A 13,448-nucleotide genomic window follows, 5' to 3' on the forward strand; every position below is an offset into this window, starting at 1 on the left:
CCGCGCCAAAAGTAGAGAGCGCTTCCTGCCTCGCAGGGGTTGATGGGAGAATGGCTGGAACAGAGCATAAACTGTATACAGGCTATGGGTCAGGCTGACTGAGAGCCGCCCACATTTACCGTCATCTGCTGTTTACCGATGCTGCGGCTAACAACGTTAGCATCGTAGTTTAGGTAAACTCTATAGGTAAGGGTTAAAGTCATCTTAGTAACTTATTGTATTCCTCTCTACATCTGGATGATATTACATATAAAGGCAGTTATCTACGTTACTGTCGCTGAAGTTACTGTAATTACATTGTATGTACTGTAATTAGAATGTACATTAGACTGCGTGTAACCTCTGATGTAAATATGTTCTAACATTGTGTTACCGACCCGATTCAGCCGGACGCCGAACCGTGGTTGGGCAGCCTTAGGTAGCGCTAGCCCGCTTAGCTTAGCACGGCTCGTTAATGGTAACAGCCAGATAATAGTCCGGACAAACTTTGCAGGGGGAGAACGAAGCATTTTATTGAACCGGCAGCAAACCGTCCACACTTACAGTTCATCCAGCGTACACTGGCTTCCCACACTTGTCCTCTATAACTGGCTGTATCATCATGGTGCATGTCGCTATGCCTCCGCTTCCACACTCATCCCTGCAACACACCACACCGCTGCAGCGCTCCTCCGTACGTCACACTCACACACAGCAACCTGCCTAGGTTACAGGAGAGCAGGCTTAACCTGCAACAATTGTGTTTTGAAGTTGTTCTGTAAATCTCTGGTTACGTTTCCTGACTTAGTAGAAACACTGATGCAAAGTCAGGTATGTCAGCATCATAATGTAATTAACTGTTAGCTGTACAGTAACTAAGTTTCCTGTAGGTCACGGCTGATCAGTCATGACGATCAATGTCCTCCTGTTATTACAGTCTTTTAGCTGCTGCTGTCTCGTTGTTCGTTTATGATTAGCAGACATAAATGAATGTTAGTTTCTGATGAATGTTAATCTCTCAGTTCAATGAATGAAGCTCAGTTCAGTTCTGTGAGTTAGTATTTCTGTTCTTTGATTCAGACTGTGGTTTGTTAACAGCTTGTGTTCATTTCACAGAGAAAAACTTATATTGAAATGATTCTTTCTCTTTCAGAAACAGTAACGTTACTGAGGTCTGATAACCATGACATGATCATCACACTGAACCACAGAGGTGAGTGGTACTTGCAGTTATGTAATGTAAAACATGCTACGTTATGATACATTAGAATGAAAAAGAATAAACTTTATTGTCTATCTAAGGCAGTAAAATGTTTTTTGGCCTTAACCAAGAAAACAAACATTTCCATACAATTGAAATATATGACAAAACGTCACACTTTCTATGTTGATACATTCATATCCTGCTGTGTACAGTCTTATATTTAATGTTACAGTAGTTGGAATGAAAGAACCTTGTTGATCTTTTTCTCACTGTTAGTGACTTTTCCTTCCAGCCTTGGTCTGGATCATTGGGAACATCTAGTCTGATATGGACTGAGAGCTATAGACAGCATGAACATCCAGCTGTGGTTGTCTGAAGAGTCTTCTCTCCTTCTTCATCCCTGTGAGGAAGAGCAACACTGATGTCCTCCTCATTTATTTCAGTAAAAACAATAATGCTGCACTACAGGTTCCGCTCCCTCTCTTCATACCTTGTCTTGTAACTGTAAAGTATTTACACTAGGGCCCGACCGATACAGATTTTTTGAGGCCGATTCCGATATTTGGCAGAAAAAAAAATACCAACAGCTGATTACTTGGCTCATTCATTTTTGGTAGATAAAAGGTTATTAGGAACACTCACCTCATGCACCTAAAACAGTATAATTGTGTTCGACCACACCGCCATGTCCATTAAACTGCAACTGCCAAACTACCCTCGGCCCAACCAAAACTGAAGGCTCAGTCCCCTTCTGGTGGCCGGTGAGGAATTCACCAGGTTCATCTCCACAGAAATTATTTTTTTTCTTGAGACTGACACATCTCCAGATATTACCCACCCTCAAAGTCTATGTACATCGGCAAATAATCGGCAAGGCTACAGGTGTTAACAGATTAAGAAATTCTAAGTTACACCACATCTCCTCCAACTTTACTCGCTGATGTAGACTCAAAACACTCAGTCTCACCATCACCGTCTCTCTTTAAAGAGAGGCTCTGACTTCAAACAGAATATGATGTTCTCTTGTCTGATAGAGCCTCATATATGATTTTGAAATCCCTACAATGTACAATTGCTATGAATTTGGTGAAAAGGCTGATGTACTACTAGTCCAGCAAACCCGCCAGGCCTCAGCCTCCTGCTTGATAACAAAGATATATAACCAATTGTGCCAATTGTTGACAGACAATAAAGGAATTAATGACACTTCTGAAGAATTCTACACCAAACTCTACAAATCTGAATATAATAACACCCCATCTGACATCAACTGCTTTTCGACGGCCTGGTGCTCCCGTCCGTCCCAATGAACAACAACTCTGTTTTCGATGTAAGCATCTCCATTGCGGAAATTCAAGGTGCAATTAAATCACTAAAGGCAAATAAGGGCCCTGGGCCAGATGGCTACAGCTCTGAATTCTACAGAGAATATCCCACCGAGCTATGCCCACTTCTTCAGGCAATGTATAACGAATCATTAGCAACAAGCTGCCTCCCCACCTCCTTATGTCAAGCAACTAGTGCTGAGCGATATGACGATACATATCGTAAGAACGATAGAAAAGTGTCTTATCGTGCCATTTCTCTTCTATCGTTTCTATCGTTTCTAACCTAATTTTATCAATTATTACAGCAAATATATCATTAAATAGCCTGCGACGATTGTATTAGTGTTTTCTTGTCACTGTGCATACTCTAAGTTTACATAAGTGAAAATAAAGAAGAATAAAAAAGAGATTTTTTGCAAAGAAACTCCGTCTTGTGGTTTTTGCGACATGACGCTGCTTTACGTTCTTTGATTCACATGTGGGTTTGCGACATGCTTTATGTTACTTAACTCATGAGTGCTGAACGATGGACGCGCAACAGGTAGGGCTGGCTTGAATAGCAGTTTCTGGGCTCCGGATATTCAGGCCCTATTAATGACGAATATTCAGTCCACTTTGTAACGTCTGGAGGGGTGGGGTTGATGGACGGACGGATGGATGAACGACCTCAAAATTAATATCTGCATACCACCATGGGGACCGAATATTCAGACATTTGGGTCCAGCCTTAGCAACAGGTTGAAGTTTCATGGAGAAAAGTAAGCAATGACATTTTTGTCAAATTTTTCAGAGAATAACTGAAAACATACTTTATTGTGGTATATCGTGATATATATCCTTATCGTGATATAAAATAATCCATATCATGATATATGAGTTTTTCCATATCGCCCAGCACTACAAGCAACAATAACTGTCTTGCCAAAACAAGGCAAAGATCCACTCCATTGCGGCTCATATCGACCAATATCCCTCCGAAATATAGACTGTAAAATTCTTGCCAACAATTTAGCCACTAGATTAGAAAGGTTTTGCCACAATTTTTTTTTGCCAGATCAAACTGGTTTCAGCAAATACAGACACTCTAGCTCGAATATAAGACACTAACTCAATATTATACACATTCCACCCTGTCCAGTAGTTGAAGTAATATGATTACTCGATGCTGAAAAGGCCTTCAGCCCAGTGGACGGGGGTATCTTTTTGCAACACTTAGAAAATTCGGCTTTAGCGATGGTTTTATCTCCTAAGTAAAGCTGCTTCATTCCAATCCAGTGGCAACAGTCATAACAAACTCACAGCAATCCTAATATTTTGACCTCAGTAGAGAAATGCGGCAGGGATGCCCATCATTGCCTCTTATTTTTAATAGCACCATTGAACCTCTGGCCATTGCCCTAAGGCGGTGCAAGGACCTTGGGGTATTGATCGCAGAGTGCTGTCCCACAATTCAATTCAATTAAATTTTATTTATATAGCGCCAATTACAGTTAAAATTGTCTCAAGACGCTTTACAGAACCCATATGCCTGAACCCCCAGAGCAAGCCCTGAGGCAACAGTGGCAAAAAACTTTTAACGGGAAGAAATCTTGAGCAGAACCTAGCTCTTTTATATGGAGGGAACCATCTGCCACTGGCCAGCGGGTTGAGAGGGACAGAAGAGGTGGAGGGGGAGAGAGAGGGAGACGGAGAAGAGGGGGATGGGGGAACAAGGAACATTTAACACACAATTGGATACATGTATGATAAGATAGATGATACATACAAAGTACAAGCTAACACTGAAATTGACTCATAAGTTTACTGTTATGATGTAAGGCTCTGGCATTAAATATACTACATGTAAAGCTGGTAGTAAAATTCAAACAGTGTGTAGATGAGCATATTAAAGATAGTAAGGGCAATGCAGAGTAGATCGGTGGAAATGGGCAGCTGGAAGCAGTGGGCTGGAGGAAGGTCAGCAGCAGCATCCCACAGTGGACATGATGGAGACTAGGCCAGTTGTTTCTGTGGTATGATGCACTTTGAAGCCTGACTGAAACTCTTCAAACAAGCTATTCCTTTGTAAATGTTCACATAATTGTTTACAACCATTCACTCCAGAATTTTAGAGAGAAATGAGAGGTTGGATATGGGTGTAAAGTTAGCTGAAACATTTGGATCAAGAGTAGGCTTTTTAAGTAAAGGTTTGATTACAACAACTTTAAAAGCCTGTGGTACATAGCCTGTTACTAGAGAAAGATCGAACTGATCTAAGATTGAATAATTAATTAAAGGTAAAGCCTTTTTGAACAGTCTAGCTGGGATAGGATCTAAAAGACATGTCGATGGTTTAGATGAATAAACTGTTGAAATTAGTTCAAAGAGATGTATAGGAGTGAAGAATTCTAAATATCCATCAGGTCTTACAGCCAAATCTAAAGCAACTGTACTCGATGATACATCTGTAACAGTTGTAGGAAGGGCAAGATTAATTTTTTCTCTGATCGTAACAATTTATGTGTAAAGAAGCTCATGAAGTCATTGCTGCTCAGAGTTAAAGGAATACAAGGCTCAACAGAGCTCTTACTCTTTGTCAGCCTAACTACAGTGCTGAAGAAAAACCTGGGGTTGTTCTTGTTATTAATGATGAATAATATGGTGTCCTGGCAATACAAAGAGCTTTTTTTTATATATATAAATCATTAGACTATTTTTCCAAGCTACATAAACTTCCTCTAAACTAGTGGAATGCCACTTCCTTTCCAGCTTTCACGATGCCTGCTTTAAAGTCCGCAGCTGGGAAGTATACCAAGGAGCATTGTCCTCTCTGAGATAGAACTTTCTTTTTCAAAGGTGCAACCATCGATCTTCCACCCTGGCTTCCTGGCTTCTCGGGAGGTACTCGGTGATGGCTTGCAGAAGCTACGCTGGCAGCGATGCTATTGCGGTACGCACCGGCTAAGGGGGCCTGGCTAGCTGGTAGCGGGTTGCTTTCCATGGTGTGGAGCCGTGCTTCCAATTCAGAGAGCCTCCCCACAAGGTGCCCCTTTATGCTAACAACCTCTTACTGTTCATTTCAGATTCCCACGGCTCGATCCCCCACATCCTGGACTGTTGCGGAGAGGTTTGGGAAATTGGCAGAATACAAAGTTAATACGGGCAAGAGTGTTATGTTATCTCTGAGATGAGACAGTGTACCTTTGCGTTTTACTGTATCCCCACTCAAACTGATGAGCAGCTCCTTTAAATATCTTGAAGTGGAAATTACTCTTTACCTCCAAACAATTTTGCAAACAGGACATGGCAAGATAGAAAGACCTTCCTCAATGGCGGCCGGCAGGGTGAGTGTTATTAAAATGACTATACTACCTAAATTTATCTACCTCTTTCAAAATATCCCCATCTTGTTCAAAAAATCCTTCGTCACACATTTAGATAGAGTGGTTTCCTCCTTTGTTTGGAAAGGGAAAAGACACGTCATTAAAAGAGTCACCCTCCATCAGCCTAAGATGCTGGCAGGCCTCGCCCTCCCTGTGTTTATATATTAATTCTGGGCATGTAATATATAGAAAATCCTACACTGGGCCAGGGCCGTGCAGAGGCCTTTGGAGGGGCAGGTGCTCAAAGTTAAAAGGGGGTACATGGAGCACAAATTTGAAACACCATACAGAAACATACTTGACAATATAACTGGCTGAATTGTAACAACCCATATTCATGAAGAATGTAACATGGAAGCAGTGGTGCAATACAATACAATACAATACAATGACTTTATTAATCCCCAAAGGGAATTTCAATTGTCTGGTCTCATCTGTTTACTTTTGAATTAAATAGTCTGATTGCTGATGACAAGAAAGATTTTCGGAATCTTTCTGTCCTGCAGCGCAGGGATAGGAGCCGTCCACCAATGTTTTGTTGTTCACTGAGGCAGATGTGAAGTGGATGATCCAACCACAGAGCCAGCTTTTTTAATCAATTTGTTCAAACGCCTTGCATCTTTGTTTTTTATACTGCCTCCCCAGCAGACTACAGCATAAAACAGGACACTTGCTACCACAGACTGATAAAACATCTGCAGCATCTTACTGCAGATGTCTAATGATTGACGTCTTCTGAGGCAAAAAAGTCGGCTCTGGCCCTTTTTGTAGATGAAGTCTACGCTTTTAGACCAGTCCAACTTGTTATCAAGGTGGACACCTAAATACTGTATTTATACGATGTCACCACCTCGATGTCCACGCCACAAGTGTTCACTGGCTGAAAAGGGGGTTTGGATTGGAAATCGATGATCATTTCAATGGTTAAGTCTCTGGACTACTGATCAGAAGGTCAATGGTTCAAACCCTGATGTGGCCACCATCGGGCCCTTGAAATTACTATGATTTTGAAGTTGAATTTAGATCAACATTAGACACTGGACTGTTTAACTGGGGCTACTCTCTCTGATGCACTTTGCCCATGACAAAAGAAACATAGAAACAAAAAGAAGCCTGGCTTACTTTATCCTCTCAGCCCTCTGTGTGTGGTTAACTAGCCACTATAACTTATGAGAGGTGTGTGCAGAGTCAGACACACACACACACACCGGATGCTCACTTCACTTCGTCAGTCATCTTGAAAAAATGCACAGTGCACAAATGAATACTGCTGAAAAACCTCCTCACCATCAGGACCATCAATTGTTGAAGTCCTCCCTCGGGTCTCCGGTTTCTAGACTAGCGGCGCTAGTGCTGAGCTCCAGAGCACGTCTGGACACCTCAGAGTAGTGAGGAATGTCTACGTAGATCATGTGACCGACCGAGGGTAGATCTGAATTATTATTATTTTCATTTTTGTTTTATTATTTTGGGCCTCAAATACTTTTACACACACACACACACACACACACACACACACACACACACACACACACACACACACACACACACACACACTTAAAAATAAAAAAACTAAATTAAATAAAATTACAAATAATTTAAAAAACAACTGTGACAAAAGGGCACTTTGGGCATTGGGCTCTAACAGATAAAACAAATCAAGAGGAGACTTGGGTTCAAATTGAACAGGCTACTAGCCAAGTTTGCCTGATCTCCTTTGTAACTGCTCAACCTTTAAATATCAGACAGTGGCCTAACCCCATTGTCCACCAACCAAACAAAATATGGTGGCAATTTAAACTACATTTTGAACTAAATATGCCCTCTGTGCACTCCCCCATTTGGGGAGACCACAACTTTCCCCCAGTTGCCTCTGATGCTTCCTTTTTAATCTGTCACAATAAGGGCATTAAATTTGTTCAAGTTCTCTTTGTAGAGGGCAAGTTCGCTTCGTTTTCACAATTATCATAATTGTTTGATTTACCAAAAAACAGCTTCTTTAGATACCTACAGTTTAGACACTACATCCAGAAAACCTTCAGTTCTTTCACAGACCTATCAAATGATGACATTTTAGACTGTATCCTCTCATTCTCTCCAGTCAACAGAAGTTTAATATCAACTTTTTGTAAACTGATTTACAACATCTCTTGATGGAAGTAGGAGACAATGGGAAACTGACCTGAGTGATGAATTAAGTGATGATATATAGAGTACATCTCTTAGAATAATTCAGAAATCCTCTTCATTTGCACGTCATAGTTTATTTCAGCTCAAGATAATGCTGCATGCCCATCTAACCAATGTGAGATTGGTGAACATATATCCCAACACAGACCTCTCGTCCTCGCTTTACAGGGCAACCTGCAGACCATATTCACATGTTCTGGTCTTGCCTGTGACTCCACACATTCTGGCTCAACATTTTTGATGTATATACAAAGATTTATGGAATAGTAATTTCACCCAGCCCTATCTGTGCCATGTGTCGAGCGCTGCCACAAAATTGCCGTATTACCAGCAAGGCCTGTGAAGTCATATCCTTTACAACTTTGATTGCAAGAAGGATTATTTTACTCTGCTGGAAAAAGCAAACTCCTCCCAGTTCTACAAGGTCAATAAGAGGCACTATGTACTTTCTGAAACTAGAGAAAATTAAATATACACTCAGGAAAACCAAACAACACACATTCACAAAGACCTGGGCACCTTTCTTGCAGTACTATCAAGACTTAAGTATACCCCTTATGAACCAGGATGAAGAGGAAAACAATGATTTGAGAGCAGCACCCTAACCCCCTACCCCCACCCCCACACAGAATTTACAATGTTTATGAAATCATAAATAAACAGTGCTGTTAGTTATGTAGACAGCTCTTGTTAGTTCAGATTTAGTGTTTAGTTTATTAGTGCATTTTAGTATATGTCACTTGGTGTCGTGTATGACAAATACACTCCATCACTGTGGTGGGTATTTCTGAATGAAGCAGTGAGTAAAAGTGACCGATGTCAGAACACCGTCACTTCACACTTGCCAGATAGCAATGTTCCGTGTTCTGTAGTTTTATTACACAACACTCCAGTCCGACAGGTGGCGCTGCCATGTCGACATCATAGATGCGTCTTCCGGGTCAAGTCTGTCATTACCCGGCTTCGCTCAACCGACTGTCCTTCCGGCTTGATCGCCATCACAGACACCAGGTAGGATTTTGACGATAATAGCTATCAGCCGAAACCCGCTTGTAATCTTCGCCATCCGTTGTTTTCTGTTCGATTTATTGACACCACTGCCGTCCCTTGCCTCTATTCTATATGTCTGTCAAGTATTGTGACATATCACCGAATAAAAGTCGTAAATTTGAGGACAATACAGTGATTCACCAGCACGTCTGAGTTTGTCCGCTCAACACACTTTACCAGCCAGTTACCTCCTAAAATGTGGATAAGCTGTTACTTGCAATATTTTTTGTTATTACAAAGGGAAAAAAGTCGATATAGTAATGTTTAATTCTTAACGTTGGAAATGGGGACAACAGGGAGAACCGAAGTCGCGACACTTGATACCGAAACGTTTTTGCACGAACGTCGTCCGGAGTAGTACACACACTTAGCCTCTACGTCTCTGGTTTTTAAGTCATTTTCAACAATCACTGTGCCACTATTATAAAGTATTATTTCTGTATTTTTTTATTCATTGGCAATAGCTTTATGCAACGGTGCTAATCTGTGCACGTCGTGCGGTATTACAGTATACCGTATCGGGCGTTCAGCTCTAACTGTCCTAATGTGAAGCTCGTAACCGTCAGTTTCATGTTGGAAAAAGAACAATGTTGTAGTTGGGAATATGTTCAACAGAGCCAGTCTTCTTAAGTAAAAGGAATGGTTTAGTAAAAATCACAGTTTTTACTGAGTACACCTTTTACACAACAGACTTTTGAATTAGCAGGAAATAAGGTGCAACAATATTATTCCTTCAGTTACAGGTACATGACCCAGTATGGAACCTTAGAGTGTTTCCAACATTGCAGTCTCATTTAGGTTCAGGCTAAGGAACTTATCATCGAAGCATTCCATTTCTACTGCCAAATGAGCAAGGAACAGGAGAGAAACCCTGAAAAGGAAGACTTAGTTGCAAATAAAAATGGCGCTTAAATGAAAATGTTTCAGGTACAGAAAGGATGAGGTTGACTAAAACTAGGTACTCTGTCAGCTGTGTTCTCCATTTGTTGCCACTACGTGAGGCAACCCAGCTGATTAGATTGAATACAAATCAGCATCACAAAGTTCTATGATGAGCCAAAGTCAGATCTGAATTAGGCCTGGGCATTACAACGATAATGATACATATCTATCGATAGACATCTACCTGATTGATAACCTGAAATGATCGATAGAATGTTTGCTAGTTTCGCTTGCATACAATTTCAGATGCAAGTTCGTGTGCATAAACGAACACCAGTGTGCATTCTCCCTGCCTCCTAAATAGCCAATCATATCCCTGATAACAGAGCGCAGTATGACTGACACACCATCCCAATAAATGTATTACCTTGACTAGTGTTACTGTTTGGAGTGACGCAACATGTCACCAGACATGACTGCCATTTGAAGAACTCACTCAAACATCCATGGAGAGCGACTCGGCAACAACACTATTTGATGAAACACCCAAACAATACAAGGACATACCCCAGACAATAGCGTACTGCATTAAGGATATGCTACTAGTAAAATGAAACTGCCCTGATATAATATAGGGTACACAGTCCTAACCAGTGTACCCTGCAAAATGGGCTAAAGAGGTTAAAAAAACAACTAGCATAACCAAAAGTTGGTCATTAAAAATTATGTATATTTATAAATCATATTGACCAATATTAAATATTTTTTATTATGATACTTATTATCTATATCGCCCAGCCCCAATCTGAATGCCATCCAAAACAAGAGACTATTTTACATGGTTTTGTCAGTGTTACACCATACAATCTTTTGATAAGCTAAAAATTCCTGTTTTTTCATGTAATTTAAAAATGAAATGTAATTTTGTGTGTTCTTCTCCAGACATGGCTATTCGCTATCCCATGGCCGTTGGCCTTAACAAAGGTCATCCAGTCACCAAAAATGTAACTGCTCCCAAACACAGCCGCCGGCGCGGGGTGAGTATCTGTTGAGTACTTTTGAAAAATTGGAATTCAGGTCTGATCATCTTGTGCCACAGATTTATTTTTTCTGTCCTGTACAATGACTTGGTTTGTAGAAGTTAATGTCATGTTTATTGCACCCATGGCACAAAGTACTTTCACCAGTAACTTGCATTATTTAATTGAGTGAGTGCATGAAAGATGAAAGCATAAATGTTATAATTTTTTCCTTTATGACCACTGACTTAATTTCTGATTGCCTGCAATGTTACACAGCTTACTTGAGGTCAGCACAGATTAGTGTTCTTACCTAATTTTACACCCATATTTAAGACTGCAGTTGGTGTTTTTAGACTGTAGTGATAGATTTTGCTTGAATTAACAATTTTTAAGTCTAAAACTTTGTGTATATTAAAAGCATTTTTCATTGTCAGCGTAAATCATTGGACATCTGTAGTAAGATGCTGCAGATGTTTTATCAGTTTGTGGTAGCAAGTGTCCTGTTTTATGCTGTAGTCTGCTCTGGGGAGGCAGTATAAAAAACAAGGATGCAAGGTGTTTGAACAAACTGATTAAAAAAGCTGGCTCTGTGGTTGGAATCAGATTGAACACATTGAAAGATGAGGTTGAGAGACAGGCACTTAGAAAGATGGAGGCCATTTTTGACAAACCTGGATCATCCACTTCACATCTGCCTCAGTGAACAACAAAACATTGGTGGTGGACGGCTCCTATCCCTGCGCTGCAGGACAGAAAGATTCTGAAAATCTTTCTTGTCATCAGCAATCAGACTGTTTAATTCAAAAGTAAACAGATGAGACCAGGCAATTGAATTTCCCTTCGGGGTTGAATAAAGTCATTGTATTGTATTGTAAATATGAAAGTATGTTTATCGCACTGTTAATAGGTCTGCTTTTTCTGCAGAGATGCTTCAGATGTTCTAGAATTTTTGCATTGAACAGTTTAAATATATAAGGTGACTTGTATTTCAACAGTTTGTCTTACTATGCCCTGTTTTTGTCATGCAGCGTCTGACCAAACATAGCAAATTTGTTCGGGACATGATTCGTGAAGTATGTGGTTTTGCTCCATATGAGAGGCGTGCAATGGAGCTGTTGAAGGTGTCCAAGGACAAGAGAGCCCTCAAGTTTATAAAGAAGAGGGTACGTTTGTATTTACAGTCAAAAGCACTTAAAGGTGCACACTACTGTAAACTTCACATATGCAATTACACAGTGTCTGTGATTGGGCTTGATATTGGGCCAATATGTGTACAACTTTTCAAATTTAATGCAGTGTGTGTGTGTATATTTCCATTTATTTTTTGAATGTACGAAGTTGTAGCTGTCAGAGATTTACGGATCAATTAAACCAAATTTTGAATTTGTCTTTTTGTTACCCCATGTTTAACATATCGCACTATGAAGACTCCACCCGAACAGAAAAGCTTAGCATTTACACACTGCTTAACTGAGTTAGTCTAATATTGCTGTTCATGTTTTTGTTTTCACCCAGATTGGCACTCACATTCGGGCCAAGAGAAAGAGAGAGGAGCTCAGCAACGTACTGGCTGCTATGAGAAAGGCTGCCGCCAAGAAGGACTAAACAGTCACGTAATAAACGTTTGTTAAACTACAAATTTCTGACTTGTCTGCTTATTTTCACCTTTGTAATTAAGATTCTGAACAGTTATCAGAGGGCTGAGCACTGTACTATGAAGCAAGATTAGTGGGTTAGCGAGGAATGTTGAGTTTAAAGTCAAGAGTCTTCAATATCACGAAGATGACTTTTAACCTGGTAATTTATGCTCTGGGGCTAACTTGAAGCCCGTACTACAAGATTTCAGGTTAGCAAGATAACTTAAGCTTGAATTCTGGGTTTTTTGTACTATAAGGAAGTTTGACTTCTTACTGCTTTGTACAGCTCCATGGTAACCTATGCTAAACAGCCAACCTGCTGTAGAGCAGGCGATGCTCCAGATATGAGATCAGCGTATAAAAATGCATCTGCTAATGGCCAATCAGTTATTTTGAACATCATTTGAGCATCAGAAGATCCAGAGGAGCACATTGCACAGATGAGGTGAAGATGAGTTTTTAGAGCTGCAAGTGATTTCAAAGCTATTTCATTGTTCTGTCTATAGAGTATTATGATCCTGAAACAAATTGACCAGACAACACAAAAAGCCTTTTAGACTGATTGTTGACCTCATAAGACTGGCAATGAGCCTATTTATCCATTTTGATTATGATTATACATTATTATTCTTTACTTGATCTCAGAACTGTTTCAGCAGCTGAAAGTGTAAGCCTGAAAAGGTCTTAAAGCCAAAAGAATGAGACTTAATGTGACATTACTGAATACATTGTCCACATCACCATGATTGTTATTTATTAATAATTTGTCTTTTTGTCAGCATGAAAGGACATCT

The 13,448-nt window shown here is 40.3% G+C and overlaps 1 protein-coding gene and 1 long non-coding RNA gene across 3 annotated transcripts; both read left to right on the forward strand.

The window, feature by feature from the left end:
- The first annotated feature begins 43 nt into the window (after positions 1 to 43).
- LOC111576812 (uncharacterized) lies at positions 44 to 1,645 on the forward strand. 2 transcript variants are annotated; one of them, XR_002746858.3, is made up of 3 exons: positions 44 to 186; positions 1,133 to 1,192; positions 1,476 to 1,645. It is a non-coding gene; the product is annotated as an uncharacterized LOC111576812 (long non-coding RNA). The 2 variants fall into 2 exon arrangements; XR_008603807.1 differs by lacking the exon at positions 44 to 186 and adding an exon at positions 197 to 673.
- A 7,369-nt stretch (positions 1,646 to 9,014) lies between these two features.
- On the forward strand, positions 9,015 to 12,656 carry rpl36 (ribosomal protein L36). The gene is made up of 4 exons (XM_023282731.3): positions 9,015 to 9,074; positions 10,938 to 11,032; positions 12,046 to 12,180; positions 12,533 to 12,656. The coding sequence occupies exons 2-4, from the start codon at positions 10,940 to 10,942 to the stop codon at positions 12,620 to 12,622; spliced, it is 318 nt and encodes a 105-aa protein (XP_023138499.1). The 5' UTR covers positions 9,015 to 9,074; positions 10,938 to 10,939; the 3' UTR covers positions 12,623 to 12,656.
- The last annotated feature ends 792 nt before the right edge of the window (positions 12,657 to 13,448 follow it).

The sequence above is a fragment of the Amphiprion ocellaris genome, chromosome 2, assembly GCF_022539595.1.
Source record: "Amphiprion ocellaris isolate individual 3 ecotype Okinawa chromosome 2, ASM2253959v1, whole genome shotgun sequence".
Lineage (NCBI taxonomy): Eukaryota > Metazoa > Chordata > Actinopteri > Pomacentridae > Amphiprion > Amphiprion ocellaris.